The sequence below is a fragment of the Triticum aestivum genome, chromosome 5D (genome assembly GCF_018294505.1).
Source record: "Triticum aestivum cultivar Chinese Spring chromosome 5D, IWGSC CS RefSeq v2.1, whole genome shotgun sequence".
NCBI lineage: Eukaryota > Viridiplantae > Streptophyta > Magnoliopsida > Poales > Poaceae > Triticum > Triticum aestivum.
In genome coordinates this window covers 134785520-134812081 of record NC_057808.1, presented here as the reverse complement: position 1 = coordinate 134812081, position 26562 = coordinate 134785520, and the positions used below count along the sequence as shown (strand labels likewise).

The window sequence follows — 26562 nt, the reverse complement described above, 5'->3', positions numbered from 1 at the left end:
TTGTTTCATGATGTTATCCTGTCCACCTTACTACTGAACCGGTTTACCAAAATGAGTTTCATATACTACATTGTAAACCTGTGATGTGTTTGTTTGTTTCTCTTAGAACGCGGATAAAATATTGGAGAAGAGTATCCCGTTATGCAATGGTAAAGGAAGTAATGCAGATAAGGTTCAAGATAGTGAGACATCCCTGTTGGTCTCCAAGAAAGCTGATAAAAACTATATTGAAGACACTGAGACAACCCCAAAGTCCTGTCTTGATGTAGTGTTTGAGTTACTGGCTACTACTGCTGGCACCAGCTCTTCGAACTCGCTGCCTGAATCAGTTCGGCTTCTTGAGTCTCAACTTCAAGTTGAAAGACATCGATCAGATGTTATGCAACAGGAAGCCGAAGGACTGAGGAAGTCCCTACAGAATTCAGATGCATACTTTCTGGTGCAACAGCAAGTGCTGGAGGATTTAAGCGCCAAACAAGAGAAAGTTAATAAGCTTGCTAAGCATCTTGCCAGCATTATGGGTACCCAGGATATTGTTTCTTGAGCCCTTCTGAAGTGGTTTCAGTTCTGGACTTGTTTTGTTGCGGCGTTTATATGCTGCTTTGTTCCCTATATTTGCACTGGTGGCGAACTTTGATGCCCAGTGGATGTAATATGTGTAATAGCCGTGATAGCCTAGCATAAGTTGCTTGCTAATTTATTTCCTTATTGTCTTGTTTATTTGTTTTCTTGTAGTCAGTGTAGTTCTTTTTCCGCGGTTTGCTAGTGGCCGCAATAACCTATTTTTTAAAACTAGGCCACAATAACCATGGGCTACATATTTACTTTAGTTAACATGGGCCTCCTACGGGCCGTAGAAACAATGGGCCTTCTACGGGGCGTAGAAACAATGGGCCTTATACGGGCCGTAGACACAATGGGCCTTCTACGGGCCGTATCATCAATGGGCCTTCTACGGGCCGTATGATCGGTTGGCCAAACATGGGCCAATAACAGACCACATTATGGTCGTAAATGGGCTAGAGTTGAAATCGCCCGTTCATGGGCCGACCATAACGGGTCGTCGTTAATCGGCCGTATTTGATAACGCTATGAAAACGGCCCAACGTATTAACAGGCCACAAACGGGCCGACTATAACCACAGGCTGAATTTGGCCCACAAGCAGAAAATGACAGTAACGGGCCATAAGTAAACGAATGCTAGAAATGAGCCCAAGAATAAATGGACCCTGAGAAGGCCGAAAGATAACATGGGTTGGAAACGGCCCAACGGAATAATGGGCCGTTAATGGATATAAAGTGATACACTCTTCATTACGGGCCAGTTTCACCACGTGTTGTTAATGGGTATAAAGTGATACACTGTTCATTACGGGCCAGTTTTACCACGGGCCGTTAATGGGCCGAGAGTTACAAAGGGCCTCATATGGGCCGAAAGACGTCATGGGCCATACATGGGTCGCAAGTTAAAACGGGCTGGAATTATATTGGACAGCCCAGATGACGCTACTGGGCCTAATTCGGATAGGCCCTAAATGGGCCCTGGGTTAGCGGGCTATAAATGGGCTATATGCGAACATGTCGTTAACAGGCTTGCCGTGGGCCGGCCCGCCACCTTTTGACCAAGTCAAACGGGCCGGCCTTTTCACAGGAATGGGGCCTCTGTTGCGCCGTGCCACGTGTCGACGTATCATAGGCGCTTTGGGTCCAATGAGTGGATGACATCTGTCCCAACGGTGAGCTGACACGTGTTTCCTCCAGCCAATGATGATTTTACACATGGAAAATCCCCACTGGTCGGGGCTGTTAATGGGTTATCGGATCCAAAACCAGACCTGGTAGCTTAACGGCGTTCCGTTACGGTGGATGCCACGTGTCGGTCACCCTTGACGAAAGCACTTCTGTGACGCGCGATTTATCGTCATGGAAGTGGACACTTCCGTGATGATAATTTTGGTTATGTCATGGAACACTTCTACGACAGCACAGGTATGACTATCTTGATTCTGTCATAAAATCGTCATGGATGTACATGCATGACAGAAAACGTGACCTACTGTGACAAACACGTATCATCACGGAAGTGTATTTATTTTGTAGTGATGACTTATACATGTTCCTATGACTATGAGATTATGCAACTCCTGAATACCGGAGGAACACTTTGTGTGCTACCAAACGTCACAACGTAACTGGGTGATTATAAAGGTGCTCTACAGGTGTCTCCGATGGTACTTGTTGAGTTGGCATAGATCAAGATTAGGATTTGTCACTCCGATTGTCGGAGAGGTATCTCTGGGCCCTCTCGGTAATGCACATCACTATAAGCCTTGCAAGCAATGTAACTAATGAGTTAGTTGCGGGATGGTGTATTACGGAACGAGTAAAGAGACTTGCCGGTAACGAAATTGAACTAGGTATTGAGATACCGACGATCGAATCTCGGGCAAGTAACATACCGATGACAAAGGGAACAACGTATGTTGTTATGCGGTTTGACCGATAAAGATCTTCGTAGAATATGTAGGAACCAATATGAGCATCCAGGTTCCGCTATTGGTTATTCACCAGAGACGTGTCTCGGTCATGTGTAGATAGTTCTCGAACCCGTAGGGTTCGCACGCTTAACGTTCGGTGACGATCGGCATTATGAGTTTATGTGTTTTGATGTACCGAAGGTAGTTCGAAGTCCCGGATATGATCACGGACATGATGAGGAGTCTCGAAATGGTCGAGAGATAAAGATCGATATATTGGAAGCCTATTTTTGAACATCGGAATAGTTCCGGGTGAGATCGGGATTTTACTGGAGTACCGGGAGGTTACCGAAACCCCCCGGTAAGAGTATGGGCCTTATTGGGCCATAGTGGAGAGAGAGAGAGAGGAGACCAGGGCAGGCCGTGCGCCCCCTCTCCCTCTGGTCCGAGTTGGACTAGGAGGGGGGCGGCGCCCCCCTTTCCTTCCTCCCTCTCTCCCACTTCCTTCTCTCCTAGTCCAACTAGGGAAGGGGGAATCCTACTCCCAGTGGGAGTAGGACTCCTCCAGGGCGCGCCATAGAGGGCCGGCCCTCCCACCTCCTCCACTCCTTTATATACGGGGGAGGGGGCACCCCATAGATACACAAGTTGATTGTTCCAAGCCGTGTGCGGTGCCCCCCTCCACCATATTCCACCTCGGTCATATCATAGCGGTGCTTAGGCGAAGCCCTGCGTCGTTAACTTCATCATCACCGTCATCACGCCGTCGTGCTGACGGAACGCTCCCTCGAAGCTCTACTGGATCGTGAGTTCGTGGGACGTCACCGAGCTGAACGTGTGCAGATCGCGGAGGTGCCGTACGTTCGGTACTAGGATCGGTCGATCGTGAAGACGTATGACTACATCAACCGCGTTGTCATAACGCTTCCGCTTACGGTCTACGAGGGTACGTGGACGACACTCTCCCCTCTCGTTGCTATGCATCACCATGATCTTGCGTGTGCTTAGGAATTTTTTTGAAATTACTATGTTCCCCAACACACCCGCAGGTTAGATTGGCAATTCGGCATCCGCGACCGTAGGGGAGCCAATGCGGGCGGGGGTAGTGGTGCGGCGGTGGGCCGGCAGCACGCCAGTGGATCGGTTGGTGCCGGCCAGCTTGACTGGCGGATCTCTTCGATGAAGCCAGTGTAGCGGGTGGGTGGTCGTGGGCCCGGTGTGGCTGTTTAGGATAGGCTGACGTCCCGTCGTTCTGCTTTTGACCGGTTGGGTGGCGCTGAGCGGCAGGTGGAGGAGATTGCGTGCCGGGAGGTTCAAATTTTGAATGAGCTTGGCGACAAAGGCGACAAGGATCTGGAGGGGGTGCAGACCCAAGAGGGGGCCACACGCTCTGCGGATCAGACGAGTTGGGCCCGCCCTGTCGGTGGCACGCCGCTTGTGCCTATCTGGTCAAGGCAGGAGGCGGTGGTGGCCCCCACAGGGCGGCAGGAGAGGGAGGATGTTTTGGGACCGGTGGTCGTTGCGGATCGCGAGGTCAGGTTGTTGGAGGTGGGGATGGCAAGGGCCAATGCCGAGGCTAGCGATGGGGGCCCGGAGACAGCACAGCTGCCTGCTGATAGGCCGGTGGAAAGCCGCTTGGTGGCGGGGCCCGTGCACAGCGAGCATGAGGTGGATACTGGGGGCCCGGGGGCAGGGCAAGAGACAGCTGTGAGGCCACTTGCGGGCCTTAGTCTAGTTGGGACGAGTCAGGTGGTGGACACCGCTGGGAAGATCGTGCCGGAGCGTTTGAGGGGCGGCCACGTGGTGGCTTTGGCTGGTGAGCACACGGGTGGGGCGCTGCCCGCATTGGAGGACTAGTCCGCAGGGGATCGGCAGCTGGACCCACCAATGATTAGGGCTAGTGCTCCTGCATGCATGGAAGTGCTAATGGAGGGAGAATCTCCCGCATGCAAGGAACCGATGTGTTCGCGCCAAGTGGCGGATGACCAGGGGGTGTATGGGGAACAGGGTGATGTGCACGTTGAGTTGAACATGCAAGGGCAGTTTCAGGCATGCACGAGTGGAATGACCCCTTAGGAGGCAGTGGCATATGGGAAGCTCAAGTGGTTTTGTAACGCGCTCGTGCATAAGTTAGCGCCACCACTTCTTTTGGAGGTGTAGTCCACCCTAAGGCCATAGGATGAGCCTTTCACACCGCGCCACACGACAAGGGGTTCCAAGCGAGCCTCGGTCACCAAGATGGGCAAAGCTACGCAGGCTGAGAATGTGCTCATGAGTGCACTTGGGATAGTTCCGGAGGATTTGGAGGGGAACGATGACAACATTGTTGAGTTGGCCGAGATCTTCGAGTCACCATTGAGGGAGCAGCACATCCGGGTCATCGCGGTTTTGTTCGGCAAGGAGGTGCCGCCGGTGAGTGACATGGTCATCGGTGCGTCAGTCGTGTGGGAGCGGCATAGGTGCCCGCATTGGAGGAAGTTAAGGAGGGCATCTAGTTTCTATGGATTGGAATCCAAAGGTGCTATGCTGGAATGTGAGGGGGTTGAACAACCCAGCGAACAGGAATGTCGTTCGGGAGTTTGTGGTTGAAGCCAAAGTGAACCTAGCGTGCTTGCGAGAAACGAAACTTGATGTAATCGATCCTTTTATGGTAATGCAACGTATGGGGCCATCGTTTGATGGTTTTGCCTACTTGTCGGCGTCTAACACTCGTGGCGGGATTCTTATGGGGTGGGACACGACGATGTTGGAGGTGGATAACATTGTCATGGATACTCATTCCCTCACGGGGCTGGTGCACACTAAGGACGGGTCGACATGGTGGGTGACCGTAGTTTATGGACCGCAAGGGGATGATGCGAAGATGTAATTTCTTGTTGAGCTACACAATAGACATGCCATTTGTCTGAGACCTTGGATGGTGCTCGGGGATTTCAATATGATCCTACGGGCGGATGAGAAGAGTAATAACAATCTGAACCGGAGGATTATGAGAAGATTCAAAGAATTTGTGGACGATTGCGAACTCAAGGAACCATACATGCATGGGAGGTGGTTTACATGGTCGAATGAAAGGGAGCGGCCGGTTATGACGAAAATTGACCGCGTGCTAGTGTCGGTAGATTGGGAGCTAAACTACCCGGATATGTTGTTGCAAGCTCTCTCTACAAACATTTCGGATCATACCCCGCTGCACTTAACCGCCTCTGCACCTTTTGTGTGAACAAAAGGTTTCGTTTTGAGATGTATTGGCTGAAGCTGGATGGGTTCGAACAGACGGTCCGTGATGCTTGGGTGTGCGATGATCTCATTGTAGATCCCTTTAAGAGGTTGGATACGCTACTTCGTAACACGGCGACCGCCCTACAGGCTTGGGGACAGAAGAAAACTGGAAATATTAAGACGCAGATGGCCATTGCGAATTTCATTATATTGAGATTGGACCGCACCATGGAGTCCCGTGCCCTCATGACTGAGGAAAGATGGCTCAGGTGTACGATCAAGCACGCATTACTAGGGTTGGTTTCCCTGCAGCGTACCATTGAGAGGCAGCGATCGCGGTTAAGGTGGATTCGTGAGGGAGATGCTAACACGAAGTTGTTCCAGGCAGTGGCTAATGGCCGTAGGTCAAAAAAATTATCCCGCACCTGAGGCACAATGAGGAGTTGATTACGGATCAGCTCCGGAGAGAAGAAATCTTCACGGAGACTTATGAGCAACTATTGGGTCGGGCGCATTCGAGGGCGTTGGAGGTGGATCTCGAGTTTCTGGGGATGGAGTCGCATGATCTATCAGAGCTGGACGAGATCTTCTCGGAGGAGGAAGTCTGGGATACTATCAAGGATCTGCCTCCGGATCGAGCGCCGGGACCAGATCGGTTCATCGTTGCCTTCTTTCAGAAGGCATGGAGCATTATCAAGCAGGACGTGATGGCGGTATTTATGAAGCTTTATGTTGGCGATGGTCGGGGTTTTGGCAAGTTAAACCGAGCACATATAGTTCTGATCCCCAAGAAACCGGAGGCAGAGGAGGCGGGCGACTTTCGCCCCATTAGTCTGACCCATAGCATGGCAAAAAAATTGCTAAGCTGCTGGCCAACCGGGTCCGGCAGAGGATGAAGGATATCGTGGCAGCTGACCAATTGGCTTTTATATGTGGGAGGCACCTACATGAGAACTTCTTGCTGGTCCGCCAGGTGGCTAGGAAGATCCATGCCCGTAGGGAAGCAGGAGTCTTCCTCAAACTTGATATATCCAGAGCTTTTGACTCGATCGCCTGGCCGTTCCTTTTCAAGGTCTTGACGCACAAGGGGTTTGGAGCGAAGTGGATGACCTGGGTGTCTATTCTGCTGAGGACGGCGTCCATGAAAGTTCTTGTCAATGGGAGTCCCGGGAGAAATTTTCGGCATGTGCAAGGGTTACGTCAAGGGGACCCAGTCTCGCCGTTGTCGTTTGTCATCGCAATGGAGGTGTTGTCGAAGATTATGATCAAAGCTGCTACGATGGGGGTGACGAGTAAACTCACCGGGATATCGGCTGACCAAAGCGTGTCTGTTTACGCGGACGACGTGGCGCTGTTTGTCAAACCCGCGGAGGTGGATTTAAGGTTCGTAAAAGAAGCTTTGCAGGCGTTCGCGGAAGCATCGGGGCTGAGCATAAATTACCATAAATCGCTAGCAATTATGATCCATGGTGATGAGGCGGACAGAGACCGAGTGCAGACTCTGCTGAACTGTAACATGGGAAGTTTCCCTTGTAGATACTTGGGTTTGCAGCTCGCGATCAAGCAACTGAGCAGGGCCGAGTGGCTGCCCATGGTGGACCAAGCGAAAAAGTGTGCCCTGGCGTGGCAACGGGGACTCCTCCAACGCTCTGGTCGGCTGGTGTTAGTTAAGTCAGTGATCGCGGCAAAATCTATCCACCACTTCATGATCGCGAAGGCACCGGCTTGGGTGCTGGAGGAGATCAACCAATGGATGCGCGCTTTTTTCTAGGCTGGCAAAGAGAAAGTGAATGGTGGGCAGTGTTTGGTGGCGTGGAGCACGGTTTCTAGACCCACCTCGATGGGTGGTTTGGGAGTGAGAAATCTGGAGCTTCAAGGCCTTGCTCTTAGGGTCAGATGGGAATGGTTAAAAAGAATGGTTCCACAGAGGCCATGGCATGGACTGGCCATGACGGAGGATAGAGGCACGAGCGGTGTTTGATAGCCTGGTCAAGATTGAAGTGGGGGACGGGAGCAAGGTGCTTTTTTGGAGGGACATATGGATACATGGCTTTGCGGTGGAGGACATCGCACCACTGATTCATTATATGGTGGACACTCGCACTAGGAACAGGCGTACAATCAGTGAGAGCTTGAAGAATGCGTGATGGCTACATGATGTGGGTGGAGACCTCACCTTTGTGAGGTCCACGTATAACCGCTTGTGTCTCGAAATCCAGAGGGTATCATATGCAACTTGCATTTGGAAGAGCTGGACACTGTTTAAGTGCAAAATATTTGTCTGGTTGGCAGTGCAGCAGGACGTCGGATCGGAGAGCGAAACACGGGCTACAAGATCGGCCGTCTCCTTGCTTCACTTGCCTGCAGGATGAAGACAACGCCGAGCACATATTGAACCACACATTTTGGTTCAATGTGTGTACGCGAAGAAAGTATGGCATGAATGTCTTCAGAAACTTAACTTGAACATGGAGAAACCAAAAATGGATAACAACCTGTTGGATTGGTGGCTCAATGCCAGAAGGGGTTGGATTGGTGGCTCAATGCCAGAAGGGGTTTCGGTAAGGAACTTAAACATGGGTTCGACATCTTTGTTATTGTAGTGACTTGGGTGTTATGAAAACAGCGCAAAGCGCCTATCTTCAACAAGACGGCGCAACAAAGGTCGGCTCATTAACTAGTGGAGTTCATCCTAAGAGAGATCCAGAACTGAAGAGAGGCTGGCGTAAGAGTAGGAGGGTTGTCACATTTTGTGAGAGAGTAGGCTTTAGTCTAAAGTGGGGTGTAATGTGGTGTGGCTGAGAAGGGATGTGTGCATCTTCTTCTTGGCTTCTTTTGTAAATTGTTCCTCCCTCTTTTATAAAGATAAGTTATGCCGTTGACGTACTTTCGAAAAAAAAATCTTGAATTTTTTTTATAGTAATAGAACATCACCCGATCTCATATTTTTTAGATCTTTTCAAAACTTCAAGCCATTGTTTTCATGTGGTTTTATTGATTTCAATCCAACGTCGGTTTTCATGTGATATTCTCCCATAGAAAATAAAGAATATGCAAAATTCATACAGTTCACCCACTGGTGACCTCTGCATGATACAGTGTACTACCGGCTTGTTGCTGCATTACTCTGACGCTGCCACGGCAGGAGCCGCCCCGCCGCCGGTCAGATGCATGCTCCTGCGCGCCGCAGCCGCCGCACAACCAGGCCGCGCAGGTGCAGCAACAGATGGCCGGCGCCGTCCCGAGCGCTACCACGCAAACCAGCGCGAGCACAAGCGCCACTGCCAGCGCCCAACTCGGGCAACGACGGCCGCCGCAGCTGGCTCCCCCGGTTGCTGTCGGTCTCCCCAGCTCAAGAAGAGGACCATCCGCACGCCCGGCTGCATCGACACCGCGTCCCTGCCACCGCAGTGTCGCGCGCTGGTCGTCGCCCGTGCCAGCCACACTGCGCTCCGTCGATGCTCCGCCGGTGCGCTCGCCGTTGCCGGATCCTCCGCGGCTGGTGCGGTGTCCGGTGACGAGGATCTGAAGGAGCCCCTCCTTGTCCCTCGCCTTGGCCGCCAGCCTGAGCTCCCGCAGCGCGGCGGAGAGCCTGGACCTCTTGCTCCTCTTCTTCTTCATGGCGTCGCTCCGGCACAAGGACGGCTTCGGGGAGCTGTCGACTCGCCGGAGAGCTCTACCGCCGCAGCTGCCACCGATCATAGCAGACCCATGGAGCAGATGCATGGATGGGTCGATGATGTCGGTGTACTACAACGCTACCACCGGCTCGCGCTAGCTTGCGTCCCGTGCAACTCCGATCGATCGACGCGGCTGTTGAGTGTCAAACTGGCTCCTCTGGTCGCCGATGCTAGCTGGACGGTCGAGCTCGTCTCTGGTCAGCTGCAGCTATATGCATCTTGTTATTTATACCCGCTAGCAAGTAGGGCTTAGATCCAGTGGGGGACAGGAGTGGGATGAGTCACAAGAGAACGCGTGAGAGAGCAGAGTACGGCGCGTCGTGCATGGCCGTGCGCCGCTCAACGTTTCCTTGTGGCGCTGGCGCGAAGCTTCCGGGCGTAGAACTGTGGTGTTAACAGCTGTGGACGGACAAGATGCACGTGTCGGATCAGGTGTGACTCCGTGTGGGTTGTCTCGGGAGTTGCAGCTATCGCTCGCCCGTGAACGTGCATTATATACAGCTGCTGCCTTGTTCCGCATTATCAGTCCCATCGTATTTTCCGTTAAAATTTCACCATATATTGACCATTAAACTATTAATTTATGTCATTAAAAATTATATTATTAGATCTGTATTTAAATACTGTTTCTAATGATAGTATTTTTGCTACATAGTACTCCTACATTTTATTAGTTAAAGTTAGCGTCTAAATATAACCCAAAATACGAGAAGACTAGTAAAGTTCATGAATTCTAAAAAAAAACATGTATATTAAAAATATTCATAAATTTTTAAAAATGTTCCTGAATTTGATGAAAGTTCACAACTTAAAAAAAAATCCTAAACAATCACTTGGAAAAACTGACGACTGCTTGGACGGCCCCGCGTCATCCTCGCCCCAGGGCTCGGATGGTAGCTCGCCAAAAGCTCGTGCAGGGCTAGCTTCTTCACCCCTCCCCCCACTAGCCGCCGCCAGATGGCTTTCCATTGAGCTTTGCCCACGCGGATCTGACGGCGGAGTGGCTCTGGCGAACTACGGTGGTGCTTTTTCGAGAAAGGGTTCCTGTAGCGACAAACGGTCGAAAGCTTCTCCACGCGTGTCATAGGTGCTCCTTGGCGAAGGAAGTGTGTCCGTGGTTGCGATGGTGAAGGTGGTGCGCTTGGTCGTCAGCCACCTGTCGTTTGGCGTGGATCTGGCACGATCTCCTTCTCCCACGGGATGTCGTGGAGTGGTGACGCCTTGTCCCGATGTGTGTGGCAGGCGGCTGGTCGGCACTTGCGCTACTATGCCTAGTCTCTCAAGCCGCCTGGCTTGCGTTCTCACGCCTTATGGCTTCGGTCTTGTGGCTAAATGTGCTGGTGCAGTTGTGCTCTTTTTTGGCCCAAGGCATGCTATGACGTGGATGCGTGGGGTGGAGGGGTAGTGGGCGCGTCGGCGTTGATGCACAAGGTATGCGGCGGCCTCAGCGTGTTGAGGTGTGGCTTTGGCACAACTTTGTTCCGGATCTATTTGGTCCCAGATCTAGAGGCCCCATGTGGGGCGGCGATATTTGTTCGCAAGAGGTTGCAACTGCTTTGCCTGCTGTGATGGTGAATGGCGTCCTGGCGACAAGCATGCTATGGGTTGGTGTGGTGAAACTATCTGTGAAAGTCGAACTTCGGTTCCGGTCGAAGCCAACGATGGCGGTACTTGTGGGTGTTGCCCCCTTGTTGAAGGTGGCATGCTACGGTGCTTGTCTATCCCCCCGACATGCTCTGGGGGTAACTCCAGGTCCGAGTCTCCCCGATCAAGTGATGATGGCACTCAATGTCACATTTCCTCTTAAGGGCTTCAGCTTGAAGCTTGGCATGGCTTGTGTGACCAATGAATCGTGGGGAGGTGGTGCTCTGTCAGCGTGATCTTGGCTTGACTATGCCTTATGCGTGAAGAAATGACATTCCTAATGCTCTGGAAAAAAATCTTCAAAATTATTGTTTTTGAAAGCATTTTGAATTGATGATTTTGTTATTTTTGCCCAAACCACAACGAATGTGATTTCATCGCAAACAATTGCACGCGGGCAGAAAACTAAGCAAATGTTTATTGTAAAAAAACACATTTCCCCTTTTTTTACTCTTCGTGCAAGAGCATTTGAACTCGAGATTAGAATGACACTTTTTCTATTTGACGCTTTAAGCATTAAACGGTTCCTGGTAAGTGCACACCCTCCCATCGCTTAGTTTTGTAAGTGGGCCGGCCCATGTATGTCCAACACGTTCCAATTTTGGGAAGATTCGGGTTGCATTTTTGTGTGTGTATTATTTTTTATTTATACTTGATTTTTATTTTCTTTTCTATTTTCCTTTTTCATTTTCTTAAAACTCCATGATCATTTTTCAATTATGTGAACTTTAAAAAATTCATTAACAAGTTTTACATCTGTCAACCTTTTCAGTTTTGTTAATATTTTTTAAGATTAATGAATTCTCTAAACTTTTGTGAATATTATCCAAATTTGAACATTTTTATAGAACCATGAACTTTTCTCCAATTCATATTTTTAATATTTTAATCATTTTTCAAATTCATGAATATTTATTAAAATTCACGCATGTTTTAAATCCTGTTTTTTTAAATCCGTGGCTTTTGTATTTCACCTTTTTCAAAATTAAAGAGAGGTAGCCAGTTTGGTTTTTCTCCGAGACAACACAGTGGCAAGGAAAACCGAGTAGAAAAAAAGTAGGTTGCCAAGTGTTGAAATCATTAATTAAGGAGTACTCTTTACAAAGGTCACTCCCCACTTCCCCAAATTGGGAGAAGCGGTGCCCTGCATGTGCATCACTTGTCGCAACCTTGGAGTTTCCTTTTTTCATAGAATTTGTTTATTCAAAATGTTTTATCTCTTGAAAACCGTGTGTCTAAATCCCAAACCGTTTTTGCCTTGAATTCCTCGCATCGAGATCTTCAAAACTAGATCTCATGTTTATAGATTTCAGCGAAGTTTTTTCCACACAAAAAACAGTCAAAAATATCGAATGCCTCTTGCGGAAAAAGGAAATATGCATCTCCACGCGAAGCAAATATGTGCCTCTCGCGAAAAAAGGCGTTGTTTTTCCTTTCTTGAGAGACATAACCGTGCTTCTCACGTGAGCAAATCTATGCCTCTCGCGGGAAAAAAGAAAACACATTTTTCCCTTTTCCTAGATGCACAACTCTCCACGTGAAGTAAAGTCGTGCCTCTCGTGGAAGCAAAAAATCAGGGGTTTTTTTCTTTTTCTGAGAGGCACATATGTGCCTCTCATGAAAGCAAATTTGTGCCTCACGCGAAAGGAAAAAAAACACGGTTTTCCTTTTCCAAGAGGCACTGTTGTGTCTCTCGCCGGAGCATATCTACGCCTCCACGAGAAGTAAATCCGTGACTCTCGCGAAAGAGAAAAAAACACATTTTTTTTGCTCAATTTTTTTGAATTTTTATAAAAAAAACCTAGGAAAAACTGAAAAAGTTCATCTAAAAACCGAAAATGCGTACAAAAAAATGAAATCATGAGAAAGTGTCCAACATGCGACAACACGTGGCGGTGATTGAGAGTGCGCCCAAAAATAAACACTTGCAGGAACCCCGCAACGAGTACTCCCCAACTTTTTTTAGGAGAACTACCCAGCTAATTGCTCTCGCCTAGCGTGGGCGAGCAAGCGACAAGCAAATGGTCTACTGGGCCGCGGCCCAGGAGCGTTTATGCAGGCTTTATAGTGACATTTTGGGGATACATATGACTATTAGGAGCTCCGCTAAAAAAAATGTGACGGTTAGGAGTATGTCGGTCGCTCTTGTAGACAACCTGGCCTAAAAAAGATCATGATAAATGCCACATGTGTGACACGAACACATGATAACTCCGGACATTTTTTATGGCAAGTTTAGTGATGATGGCTACTTTCTTTTCAGATGGCAAGTTTCTGTTGTTTTTTTTTAATTTGTTTTTTTATGGCAATTTTAGTTGTAAAATAGTCAGGGCCAGATTGCTTCGTGTCACTCGTGTGGCATTTTTTTCAGATTGTTTTTATAAATATGGAGAGAAAATATGTAAAAATTAGTAAATGTTCTCAAAATACAAACATTTACAGCAAGTCCCGACTGCCGTATGGGCCTGCTCATAAGCCTTCCACCCTGTCTTTTCTGTGTGAAGCTATGAATACTGTGTGTTCAACGTTATTGCTATGAAAAAATATTGTTGTATACGTACTAGCTAACTTTCGACCATCTGCATCACCTCCCCAGTCGGTGACACCCGTGCAGCGCCACCGCTCTCCTTCATTCTGATGCGCTCCTGCATCATCTCGACTGCTCAACGTTCTCCCAAAACCCCCAATCTCGTCTTGCTCCCAAGCATGCTTCAGTTCAGCAAAAGGTTCCAGGTAAGTAAAAGTTCAGACTAGTTCATACTTCAGGTTTTGCTCTTTAGTTTGTTTCTTCAGTTTAGACTACTTCAGCTTTTGTTCCAAAGAAGTTCAAAGTGCGTACTAGTTCACTTGGCTACTAAACTGAACTTGTGTGGGACCTTCATGATAACTTGACAACAGTAAAAGCCAGTAAACCTGCACTAGCTTTGTGTTGACTGTTGTCTTATTGTATAATACAGTACATTATTTGCCATTATCATGGGTTTTCAAGACGTCTTGCTTGTCGGTGGCTGCAGTTCATGCATTATCAGTTCATGGCAAATGTGCACTTGATTGATCCCAATTGGAGTTTCTGGGTGCCAATATAAATAAAAACAGATAGAGTATAAGATGAAAATACAGAAAACGAGTTGACCCGGTCCCGCGAAGAGACCTACATGCCACCCAACACACGAATATCATATTATTACATGATTGAATTGAGTATTGAAAACATGGGTCATAGATAATGAGTAAGAGTGAAGATTGCAACAACAGGGGATTCTGACAACGAGTTGCGTTGATGCACAGGCAGACCCACTTGCCTTTTTCGCTTGGCTGTTGCGGTGGCCTTGTCTTTCAGGAACCTCTTTGAGCATTTCAGTCGGCGGATGATGGCTGTGGATTGATTACTGGTAACAAAAACAATCTAATTATGTTTGGATTCGAGGGGTCAAGATCAGCGGCTTTCCTTCTCCCGAGCGCATAGACACATGTCTCAGTAGCAGCCTAATTAAGCTGCCGACACACAAGGACTGATGGGAAATTACAAGAACAATTGACATGCACTCCTCTGTCCATATTGTCTGTAATAACATATTGTATTATGAGACCGAGATAGTATAGAAGATGCTAGGGAATGCGAAAAGTTACTTTGAAAGACGAGCTTCAGTGAGCCGGCCCTATATTTTAAATAGTGCTAAAGTGGTATTTTGTATGAGAAAACGTACAAATAAGAAGGTATTGATTTTAGCCAGCTGTGAAACTTTAAACAGAAAACTTCAAATTACATGAAGAAAAGTAAAAGTGAAATGCAGTCTTGCTTTTCTGATGTATCAGTTGAGTAATCTAACACTTCGACATTCTAGTTTGGGAAACACTTGTGGCTAATTGTGCAGAATGCACTCACCATTTTTTTTAGGTTGAAGGGAGTGCGCACAGACTTGAAATGGAATTTACACAAAAGAAAAAGACACTTTGATTTTTCTGTTAGCACTTTTTTCTGTGAGTACTTTAACAAGAAGCAACCTAGAAATATTTGCCAAACTGACTTGGTTCCACTTGCACAAGAAGCAACCGCATGCTGGAAATAAGAACATCTCTATTTTATTTTTTTGCGTGGAAGAACATCTCTAATTGATGATGTAAAACAACGGTCATGTCCAAACAAAATACGGTTTGGGGCATTTGGAGTTAAAATACTGCTTCAACATATGATGTATCTCTATTTAGTGTAAAGAAAAATTGCAGTGGCCTTAAATTTTAGCTCCAAGTGCTGCAAATCTATAGCACTTGTGGGACTGCCTCACAACCTAAATTTAGGCGCGCACCCCCGCTCTTCCAGCGAAAGTTTCCCAACCCTCAGCCGCTTCCGGGCCGGCCCTGAGGGGGGCGGCAGGGGCGGCCGCCCCGGGCCCCCAGGATCGAGGGCCCCCCTCCCAGGTAATTACGTGAAGGTAAAGAAGCCCATAAGCCATAGCTTCTCGTAGGAAAAGAAGTAGCCTTGTCTCAGAAAAAAAAAAGGAAAAGAAGTAGCCAGATCCAAATAGAAAGGGACGGCAGGCAGCAGCGTACGCATGTAAATCGCTTCAATCAGCGTACGATCAGGACGGAAAAAAGAGCAAGTATGCACGTAAATCACCTCGTGCCGTTATTATTATTACGAGACACTCTCCTTCAGCAAAAGAAAACGATCGTGCGACATCAGTTCATCCCTAATTTCCTATTCTCTGTTCCATGGTTTTAAAACTCCAGATCCCAGGTCGCGCAGGGCAGACAGGTCTCCCGGCGCTGAACGCAGCGACGACGCAGCACGCACATCGCCGAGTGCCTGCCACCAGAAAACGCCATCGCATCGTCGCCGAGCGTCCAGCCACTGACGCCGATCTAATCAATCCAAGGTATATCATACTGTAATTTTCCTACAATTTTCAGTAAAACTTCATGCTAGAGGAAGAAATAGTTTGATAAAAGTGGTAGCCAAGAAGGAATTCTAGAAGTTGGAAGGATTATCATGCTATTTGTTTGTTTTAATTGATCACTTCTTTGAAGAAAGGATTTAAAAAACTCATGGTGTTTAAAGATTTATTCGGATTTACGTACTGTATCGGTGATTGTTGCATTAGCTAAAAGATGCTTTCCAACTTGAAATTATTGATGAACAAATTATGTATCGAGAAGAAATCGATGGATGAGATTGACATCGGCACAATGGCTTTGCATCGAAGAATTTTACAAGAAAATTTGTAGGCAAATTGTATAAGTTATTTTATATAAATATTGGCTTTCGGGTGCATTTAAGTAATTATTGGTAACATTTTGTAGATGCATATATTATTTATCATTGCTTTTTTTAGAATCATTATTTATCATTGCTATGATGTTTATATTAAGGGGCCTCAAATTTTACTTTCGCCCGGGCCCTCAAAATCTCAGGACCGGCACTGCGTGCTTCATCGCTGGATGGCACCGCCGCCGATTCTGGCCGCCACGGGCCACTCTGCTCCCCAAATCTGTCCCCATTTTTGTCGTTCGTCGTGCCACATCCCCGCACGAATCCGGCTGCCACCATCGGCTTCCGCCCATCGTCGCCGGATCCATCATCCCCACCACTAGATATGTCCATTTCGGTCGTGGGGCGTCTGTTTCGTCCATTGCCGCCATCGGTGCTTGTTTCGTCAGCCGCAGTCGAGCTTAGCTTCTCCACCAGTCATTTTGTTTGTCGCCACCGGGCTTCTCCGCTGCCTCCCGTCGAAGATGTTGTCGCACTAGCCATCGCGAGCGCCATGCCGTACCGTGGTGTTCGTCATCGGGCGTCGGGCCACTTCGCCGCCGAGATCACCTGAGTGGCTTAGCACCTTTGAGACCGAGGAGCTCGCGGTGCTCGCCTATGATACAGTGGCAGTTCGATACGATCGGAGCTTGGCCGAGCTCAATTTCCCCGAGGTGGCCGGCCATACAGATTCCTCACCCCTTCCATGGTCTAGTGCAGAGAAGGCACGTAGAGCCGAGGCCACTTATTAGCTGCACATGACGAAGCTGGCCCAGGCTAACCCGGAACTCGTGGTAGCAGAGCTTGCATTCTATGCCAAGAGGGACACGGAGCGCGTGAAGGAGGAGGAGGAGCACCAACACAGTATAGAAGTCGAGGTCCATGAGTTGTTCGACCAAATTGACAAGGAAGTTGTTTCGATGAGGAGGAGGTGAAGCCTTCTACCAGCAATGACCACGAGGTAGGCCCCTCGGCCGGAGGGGCAATCGACATCAACTCGACGACGACGACTTTGCGAATACGCAAAGCTTGTGTATCTTTTCATTGATAGAAGGAAAGAGAATGAGTACAACAGTAGATACAACACATGACATGAATGCAAGGAGGCATGAACATGGTGCCCTGGGCAGAGAGACGGGGTGCTTAGCCCGAACAGAGTGAAACACAACTAAACCCACCAAAACTAAAACTAGAGGAGCAAACCAAATCAACAGGACGTCAAACATCTTCAAGTCCAACGCCGGGACACAACGATCTAGCAAGATAGCGCCTTCAAGAAGGGGAACGCCGTTGTGACGCCGTCGCCATTCGATCCGGAGAACCGGACCTAGGGTTTCCCCTGCTGCTCGACGAGGGTCACATATCAAGGCCAAGGCAGCGCCTCCAAGAAGAAAAATGACACCCACGAGTGTCGCCGCTGCCAGCATCGGCAAGCCCATCGTGGATTTGCCTGGCCTGAGTCTGAGCAATCCCAAAGTCGCCAGATCAGGATCCGACGACGACGACTTGGACGGGTACCTTGTGCGTACAAAGACGCCTTTCCCATGATGGTGTATTGTAGGTGTGACGATGAGTAGTGTGATGATTTACCATAGAACTGTTTTTAGTTATCTAGTGTGATGTCGTTTTAATGTTAAATGTTGAACATTTCCTATTAGAGTTAGAAATTATGAAATATGCAATAATGTTACGGAATTAAAAATTTCAGGTGTCTAAAAACTTATTATTATTATTTTCGAACACCAACTTTTACATCCTCTATTGGAGATGCTCTCCCCCAGCAGACCCACCGACTGAGCTTTGGTTCATCCAGTGCATATGGTGTGCTGGCAGCACGTTTCAATCAGGGACCCTCAAAGATTATTACACTTAACGAGAGAGAGAGAGAGCATGTCAAGAATATAAATTACCGTGGCTTTTTAGCCCCCTCAAATCCCCAAGATGGAAATCAGCTGCCATTTACCTTTCACCCCAAATGCTTTCTCTCCCTGCCACGTCATCACCAGTCACCACGTGGATTTTGCTTAGCCCCTCCGCAAATTTCCACAACCACCACCTCCTTTTTCGTTTCCTTGAGCTGCTACAATCTCATTCCCACTTGACTACTACTACTCGTTCTGGCTCTTTGCTTCCACCTCCAACATTATTCCCTGTCTCACCCAAGCTGTCCTGCCCCGCCTCGCGGCAGCAAACAGCAATACCTGCAGCTGCCGGCCACCACCAACCGCGCCACGCCATTTACCACCATATAATCATCACTCACCCCAAGGCTTGTCGGGAGCGAAGCCAAGCCAGTCTTGTGTTGGAAGAACAGAGCAGCAGCTTGCAGATCGAGAGTTCGGGAGAGGCAATGGCGACTTCGTTCCAGGGGACGACCACCAAGTGCAACGCCTGCGACAAGACGGTGTACCTCGTCGACAAGCTCACCGCCGACAACCGGGTCTACCACAAGGCCTGCTTCAGGTGCCACCACTGCAAGGGCACCCTCAAGGTACTACCACTCTACTCTTCCCCCTTCCCAATCCTCAGTCCTCCTGCCTCATATTCACTTTGAGATATCACTTGTTCAACTTGTTCTATGTTTCCCTGGCGCAGCTCGCAAATTACAACTCGTTCGAAGGAGTGCTCTACTGCAGGCCTCACTTTGACCAGCTCTTCAAGAGGACCGGGAGCCTGGACAAGAGCTTCGAAGGTACGGCCTTAGCCTATCACACTGCATTCCTTTGCAATTCTTCAGAAAGTAATGGAGGAATGTTGATTCAGGCACTCCAAAGGTTGTCAAGCCAGAAAGGAATGTTGGGAATGAGGTATCCACTAATCTCCTCTAACATTTATCTATTCTCTGCAGAGTGTAGTAGATCATTAGTACTCCCTCCGTAAAGAAATATAAGAGCGTTTAGATAATTAAAATAGTGATCTAAACACTCTTATATTTGTTTACAGATGGAGTACTATTGTTCCAAAGATGATCCAAAAACACACACCCAAGATAATCCAAAACATACATAGATTCTTCTTCTTCTTTTCGAACCATGCAACAGAGCTCCATGTAATTCATTAAGAAGAAAGTGAGTGCAACGCCGGATCCGATAGGGAGCTTAGTTCAATAGAAAATGACGTTTTGCAAACTGATAGGCAGATTATCGACAAAGTCGTGCAACTAATCGGCATTATTGATCCTTTGTTCTTTGTGAGCTAGTACCACATTTGGTGATGCTTATCATGAGTGTTTTTTTTGGGCAGAATGCTACTAAAGTCTCCAGCGCATTTGCTGGCACTAGAGAGAAATGTTTTGGATGCAGCAAGACAGTCTATCCAATTGAGAGGGTACTATTATTTTCTACTCTTATGTCTCAATTAAGTATCTGCATTATTATCCTCTGGACTACTACTTTTTAGCTGGAGTTTCCTTTACTTAACAACATGTAGCTGGATTCATTCATATTCATCTGCTGCATTTCCAAGTTGGGCATTCAATTATTCATCTTCCTTTTTCTGTGATAAGAAAAGGCGACGCGGACGTATTGTTCATATCATACCTCTTTGGTTTGCATACATAACAGTGCTCTGGTCATGACACCTGCACCAACTCTGCAGGTTACTGTGAATAACACTATGTACCACAAGAGCTGCTTCAAATGCTGCCATGGAGGGTGCACCATCAGCCCTTCGAATTACATCGCGCACGAGGGCAAGCTCTTCTGCAAGCACCACCACACCCAGCTGATCAAAGAGAAGGGTAATTTCAGCCAGCTCGAGAACGACCACGACAAGACATCACAGAGTGCCGGGTCAGTGGATGATGAAGACTCGGAGTATTAGTCAGTCCTTGAGGATATCCAGAGATGAATAACGAGCCCTTCTGCATTTGCACCAGAGCAGTATATCTTTCTGCTGTGTGGTTCTTTTGAGTTTTTCCAATCGAGATCAAGTGCATTCCGAAGACAATTATGTTATTGCCTTGTACGCATGTAAACCTTGTTATATCCGAGTCAAAATATCTCTACCTGGTTCGACGACGTCTATGCGCATACAAGCAAGAGAATTGTAAGTTGATTTATCATTTGTCTAAAGAATAGGTAATAGGGGTAAAACATTTATGTTTAAAAAGAATAAAACTCTGAACAACTTTAAGCCTTCCACAGAAAAGAAATGAGCTGGTGCCCCAAAAAGAACTGGCACAGATTTGGAGGCCCATTAATTAATCAGTACTGAAAAAGACATTACAACAAGCTGTACAACCATGATATATTTTTTTGTGCGTGGACGATAGAACAAAGCTTTCTAGCAGGGTTGAAGCAAGTAATGATAGATCATATAGTGTTGGGGATACAGTACTGAAGAAGTATTCTTTTATGCTTAATTAACTGAAAAAGGAGGCATCCAAAGATACAAATATACTATACAATGTAGGGTGTGGCATCATTAGCAATGCAAATATCTTAAGATATCACTGGCAGGCCATTTATAACAGGGTATAGAAAAATGCATTCACTGAGAAAGATTTGAATGGCCACAACATGATTTGTCCTCTTTATGTTCCATTATTTCGGCTTGTTAGCCCAAGAGGATGGACAAAATTAGTTCAGATACATAAATCAGATAGGGATTTTTCTACCTAGTTCCAATTTATTTGCGCCCCTAGAATCTCATTGCCAGCTGAAAAGTGCACAAGGCCATCAGAACGCTGCAAGATCATGAGACGACCAACCTGTCCCTGGAAAGAAAACTAGAGTCACTTGCCAGCTGAAATGTAGTGTATGAGAGGATCAGAAGTTGCTCTAAATTTCAAGGATCAATCATGGCAGTCACTTGCCAGCTGTTGGGATTACCAGGCAGGCACCCAGCTTGGATATCCTGACACCATCACCAGCTGTCCTTTGACCAACTAGCATGCCAATTTCCTCCCATCAACTTATATCATTTGCTTATTTGTAATTATGACAGCAGGACAACATAGAATTATTACGAGGGACCTTAACACACATGTCGTAAAGGGAGAATATTAAGAATGGAGTAAGGAATTAGCCATATGCAGTACCAAAATGAAGAGCGTCATGGGACAGTCATAACTAATAATCAACCGGAATGATGAATGATGTGGTACTCCCTCCGTCCCAAAATAAATGCCGTGGTTTTGGTCCAAATTTGACACGGCACTTATTTTTGGACGAAGGGAGTATATACCAACATAAAATATTAGTCCAAAAATACATGTAAAATGTAGATAATGCGGCATTTCACATAATGAAGACGAGTAGCTCCAAAGAGATCTTAGACCTAGAATGGATCTTTATCTTCATGAACTAGAAGCATAAAAGTAGGAAACAGGGAAACTATTCCTTATCTTTATTGCGATATTGTGTATCCCCTGGCCAAACAATAGAATCTGCATCTGCTTGCTATTCTTAGCTATACGTTTTCCTACTGTTTGGCAAAGTGGCAGACTGGCAGTACCATATTCTACCAGGGAAGTAGTAATCACTACTAATTACTGCAGACAGTGCACACAGCACACTGGTCTTGAATTGCTGACCGTATGTGATGTACATGTACAGGCATTTCCACAAAAACAGCTAGGCGTCCTCAGGCCTTTCACTACTGGGCTCCACATGGCGACTTGCGCTGAAGAAGAGGGCTCATGATAAGCAAATCTACACCTAGAGGAGAAAGATAGACGATACAAGTTTATTAGAAAGACAAGTATATCAGCATTTATATACAAGAAATGGAAACTTAAGATTGTGTAAATCACTGTTACCACTTACCACCAGATACCAAGCGACTTAAATTATATGCAGAGATCTGACAGGCAAACTACCTCTCGAGAATGGAGCACAGGGATATATGCTCTTGAGAAATGTAACTGCAAGTAATACGAAACTATATGCAAGAGTAGAACATTACCTGTTTACCTATCCACACAGCGCTGTTGAACTGAAGTGCTAAGCTGATACATTGGTGAATCAATTATTTTGATAGCTGAGCAAAAAGTGGTACTAGTATTATAATACAGTACTGTTACCATAAGAATCACTTGATATCTTTTCTACAACACCAAGAGCCAGTTTGTTCATTTGACAAAAAGCAAAAACCTTAAATAAACAAGAAAACAAGGCAACATTAACCTTCTCTATTATCATGAGATAACATTAACATTCAATATCAGATGACTTGCACAGGAAGTTGCAAAGTTTTACAAGACTGCCCTTAACGGCACAGCATTCACCTAAAATGGGACAACAAAACAGCACCTACGAAGAAGTAACAACTCCAATTTATTGAGAATTAAATTTTGTAATAATGTTACAAGGGTATTCTAGCAACAAGTAAATGCCAGAAGGGACCACCATTCAGTGCAGTATCAGGATACACGGTTATCCTACGAACAAGTACAAGACCAAAGGGCCAGGTCTGGCGAATTGCCATCTATAGTAGTAGTACAACAACTGGAAGCAATATGCTTCATGCCAGATGCAATTTTTTTTCCTAACAATGATGTACAGATGGCTTCCTAGTCCTAGCAACAATTACATGCCAGAAGGACATATCTTTAGGATTATGTATCAATAATACAACCATCCATGGAGACATGCTTCAGATCTATAATTGAATTACTTCCAGTGAATCCGAACCCAAAGGTTCCATCTTCATAAAGCCAAATCCTCCCCTCTACATTCCTGGTATCATCAAAGGGAGCTAACAGATGAGGATGAACCAGGTCAAAACTTGAATTGATGCACAGTATCCGAGAGACTGCCTTGTTCCAAGTCTCTGTATGGCCACAAGTAACGACTCCAATATGCTCAAGGCAACTATAACGATCCAGCTCCCGTTCAGAAAATGGTGGTTCAAGAAATGTAGCATCTGTAGTCCAGAAGACAGGGGAGTAGCCTGAGTTTTGCCCCCTATTCTCACTAACTCGTCGACAACTCACTCCACCAATGTCGTCATAGCTGATAATGTAAAATTCCAGAGTCTTATTCTCGCATACACCCTGTTTGAGGAAAATAAAGGTTAACATCATATTTCCTATAAATTGCAAAAGATATTCTGTAAACTAAGAAAAGTGATTTGAGAAATCAGCTGATGATATATGCTCCCTCTGTTCCAAAATAAGGGTCGTGGTTTTAGTTCAGTATCATATATACTCCCTCCGTCCCAAAATAAGTGTCTCAACTTTGTACTAACTTTAGTACAAAGTTGTATTAAGGTTGAGACACTTATTTTAGGACGGAGGGAGTACACATTAACCTTCTATTGGACCATATGTTTTAAGACAATGTCAATGTCCAAATACTAATGAAAACAATCTATAGACGATATAAACATATCAGAGTTTCTTGTAAACAAAATCAGTAACAACAAACTAGAACAGCAAATCATAACTGTGGAACTATCATTCATGAGCTAATTTGCTACACATAACAGGAGATAGAGAGAAACAAGCAAAAATGAACTCATATTTAGAAGTTGCATGCAAACCTTGTCTGAGATCTCATACTATTAAGTAGCAATGTACAGGAAATAACCCATACTTTCCAAAGCCTCTAATATGGTAAGGGAGGGTTCTCTTCAATTTTCTATCCACCAACGGGCTCCTAGTCACAGAGACATATGGGGATGCAAAATTTTGCACTGGCAGTACTGCAACCACTTGTCAAATTCAGCACTCTAACATCGCGACTATGTAAAAATCAGTTACTTGCACCGCCAATTCCATGCAGCCTTTACGATAGTTTCTCAATTAAATCACAAATATCAGAGGAGTTGAACCTGCGAATTTTGCTAGCCTTTCATTTCCAAAATAAACCAAAAAAAATTAACATTTATTTGAGCTTTCACGATAGAAGTCCTAGTCATCCCAAACAAGTAGGAACTGAAACCTCTTAGGCAGTAATGTTATATCCTTAGTTCTGGCGGCAGCACTAAATGGAACTACACCAAGTTTTCAAGCTTTTGCTATCCAATGAGAATCACATTCTCAGTCTGTACAGCCTTGTGACCATGCGTTCTCGTATCATGACACAACAGGGATTCTGACTGCTGACATAGCTTCCACACAGCATTATATGTTCGTGGGGCGATATGAATGGTGAACCATGAAAGACACTACTTGCCATGCTAGCAAGGAAAACCACCTCTGGTGGTACTGCCCTTGCCCTTTCATAAGCACTATCTGCGAAAACCAAAAAATAGCTATTCTAACAAGAACTCAAAGTCAACACGACTGTCACTGAGCAATTTTTCTTCAAAGATGCTATCAGATTTTCAAATGGCTATGATTTTAAGAACAGTTAAATGTACCTAGGTTACCCATAGTTCAATTCTAAGAGAAACACCTTCATGCTCTCTTTAGTGACAATCAATTCCAAGTGACCTCCTTTGACAGTCATAGGTGTGGTCCACCATAACAACCATGCGAATTCGAACTTCAACAGATATTTCTAACTCAATTCCAAGCATGTGCATGATACGCAGGTCAGCATAGAGGCCATGGGGCAAACACTATGAATGCGCACAATTTTAACTTGAACAGATATCTCAAACTACATAAATTGTGCCATGGGCAAATGGACAGCAATTCAATTATAGCATTCAATCAAAAACAATCTACACAATAACTAACATATCCAATTTTCAGTGCCAACATCTAACAGATCATGCTGCTATGCTATTTCAATCCAAGAGATATCTCAGTCATCTCCAATCAACATAATAGCGATGATCACCTGACCATAGGAGTAATATAAACTACTCCCTCTGTAAAGAAATATAAGAGCATTTAGATCACTATAGATCACTAAAGTAGTGATCTAAATGCTCTTATATTTCTTTACGGAGGGAGTAATACCCAAGTAATCCTCTTAAAGTGCACGCAATTCATGTCAAAGTACAGATGCTCGAAAAGCGGAGCAATCACACATGAACAAACATATTATCCACAAGAGTGCAGGCTACATCCTGATCTTATATGGCAAACTCCCAAAACTGATCTATGCCAATAGGTGCAACAACAGACAACTGACATATGCCAATTCCTCGCACGAGCAACCACATTTCGCAGTATCCGCAACAGTAATGATTCCGCATGCACTCCATGAGTATTAGTATATCAATCAACTACTCCAAGGAGAATACTATGCAACAACAAAGGAGCAAGCTGTGGGTGCAAAGGAAGCACCTTCCACAGGCCCTGCAGCGGCCGCGCTTTGGTCGGCTCAGCATCTGGAATCCTCACAAAGTGTTCAGGCTCCATTCGACCACCTTTCCTCCTTCCCTGCCTCTCCCGCCTTCTCCTCCCTGCCCCGGGGCTCCTACGGTTCGCGAAATGCATATACATCTCCTCCGGCGGCGATCCTCCTTCCATCCCCTCCTCCTCATCTTCCCCCGACGCCGCCTCCACCACAATGTGGTTGTCCCCGACGAAATTGACGCAGACCGGAACCTCTCCGAGAGCCGCCACCGTGTCACCGGATTCCGCGACGGAGAGGGTCACAAAGGGGGACTTGGAGACGGCGAGGCCGCGGTTGGAGGGTGCGAGGAGGGAGGCAGCGAGAGTGGCGCGCGGAGCCCACTCGAACGCGACGAGGGATGGCGAGCCGGAGTGGGAGGAGGGGAGGCGGCGCCAAAGGCCGAGGAGTCGGCGTAGCCGGTGGAGGGAGCGGAAGAGGCGACGCACGGAGGCCGGGCAGGCCTCAGGGGAGGGCCGCGGCGGCGGGAGGCCGAGGCGGAGCGCGAGCGCGAGCGGGAGCGCCGGGGAAGACGCCGCGGCGAAGAGGGCTCGACAGGTGCAGGCGGCGGCGGCGGCGTCGGCCGGCGCGAGGAAGGCCAGGATCGCGAGCAGCGCATCCTCCGGCATATCCTCCAGCGCCGTCTCCGCCGCCGCCACCAGTGAGGTCGCCATGGTGCAAGAGCTAGGGTTAGGATTTCCTTCGAGTCGGCGCGCCGAATTTCCCGATGAGATCGGCGTGTGTTGGAGCTTGAGAGATGATGGAATTGGGGATTTGGGAACGGGCGGTGGTCGGAGGCGTGGGAGGAAGTGAAAATGGGCTTGGGTGCGAATATTCGCAGGGAGACAGCGTTTCTTAGAGAGTTTTTTCGTAACTCACTATTACACAAAACTTATTTCAAGGAGAGGAGAAGAAGACCAAGAAAGAAAAGATCAAGAAAGAGAGACCATTTACCTTGCCCCATTGCTATGATGTGTTGAAGGATGATGAGAAATGGAAGCCCTGTGAAGGTGTCGAAGAGGAGAGCAACAAACGCAAGCAAACTATTAATTTGGAT

General features: G+C 46.8%; 3 protein-coding genes across 3 annotated transcripts; 1 reads left to right on the top strand and 2 right to left on the bottom strand.

Annotated features, from left to right (window-relative positions):
- Positions 1–8666: 8666 nt before the first annotated feature.
- On the bottom strand, positions 8667–9591 carry LOC123124492 (uncharacterized). The gene has a single exon (XM_044545100.1). The coding sequence runs from the start codon at positions 9424–9426 to the stop codon at positions 8770–8772; it is 657 nt and encodes a 218-aa protein (XP_044401035.1). The 5' UTR covers positions 9427–9591; the 3' UTR covers positions 8667–8769.
- Positions 9592–18292: 8701 nt separating this feature from the next.
- LOC123119895 (LIM domain-containing protein WLIM1) lies at positions 18293–20291 on the top strand. The gene is made up of 5 exons (XM_044539858.1): positions 18293–18763; positions 18868–18964; positions 19036–19079; positions 19516–19599; positions 19870–20291. Exons 1-5 carry the CDS (start codon positions 18623–18625, stop codon positions 20092–20094), a joined length of 591 nt encoding a protein of 196 aa, XP_044395793.1. The 5' UTR covers positions 18293–18622; the 3' UTR covers positions 20095–20291.
- A 2240-nt stretch (positions 20292–22531) lies between these two features.
- LOC123119894 (F-box protein At3g12350) lies at positions 22532–26339 on the bottom strand. Its single transcript, XM_044539857.1, has 2 exons — positions 25457–26339; positions 22532–23269 (listed from the first exon to the last, which is right to left on the bottom strand). Exons 1-2 carry the CDS (start codon positions 26177–26179, stop codon positions 22832–22834), a joined length of 1161 nt encoding a protein of 386 aa, XP_044395792.1. The 5' UTR covers positions 26180–26339; the 3' UTR covers positions 22532–22831.
- Positions 26340–26562: the final 223 nt, after the last annotated feature.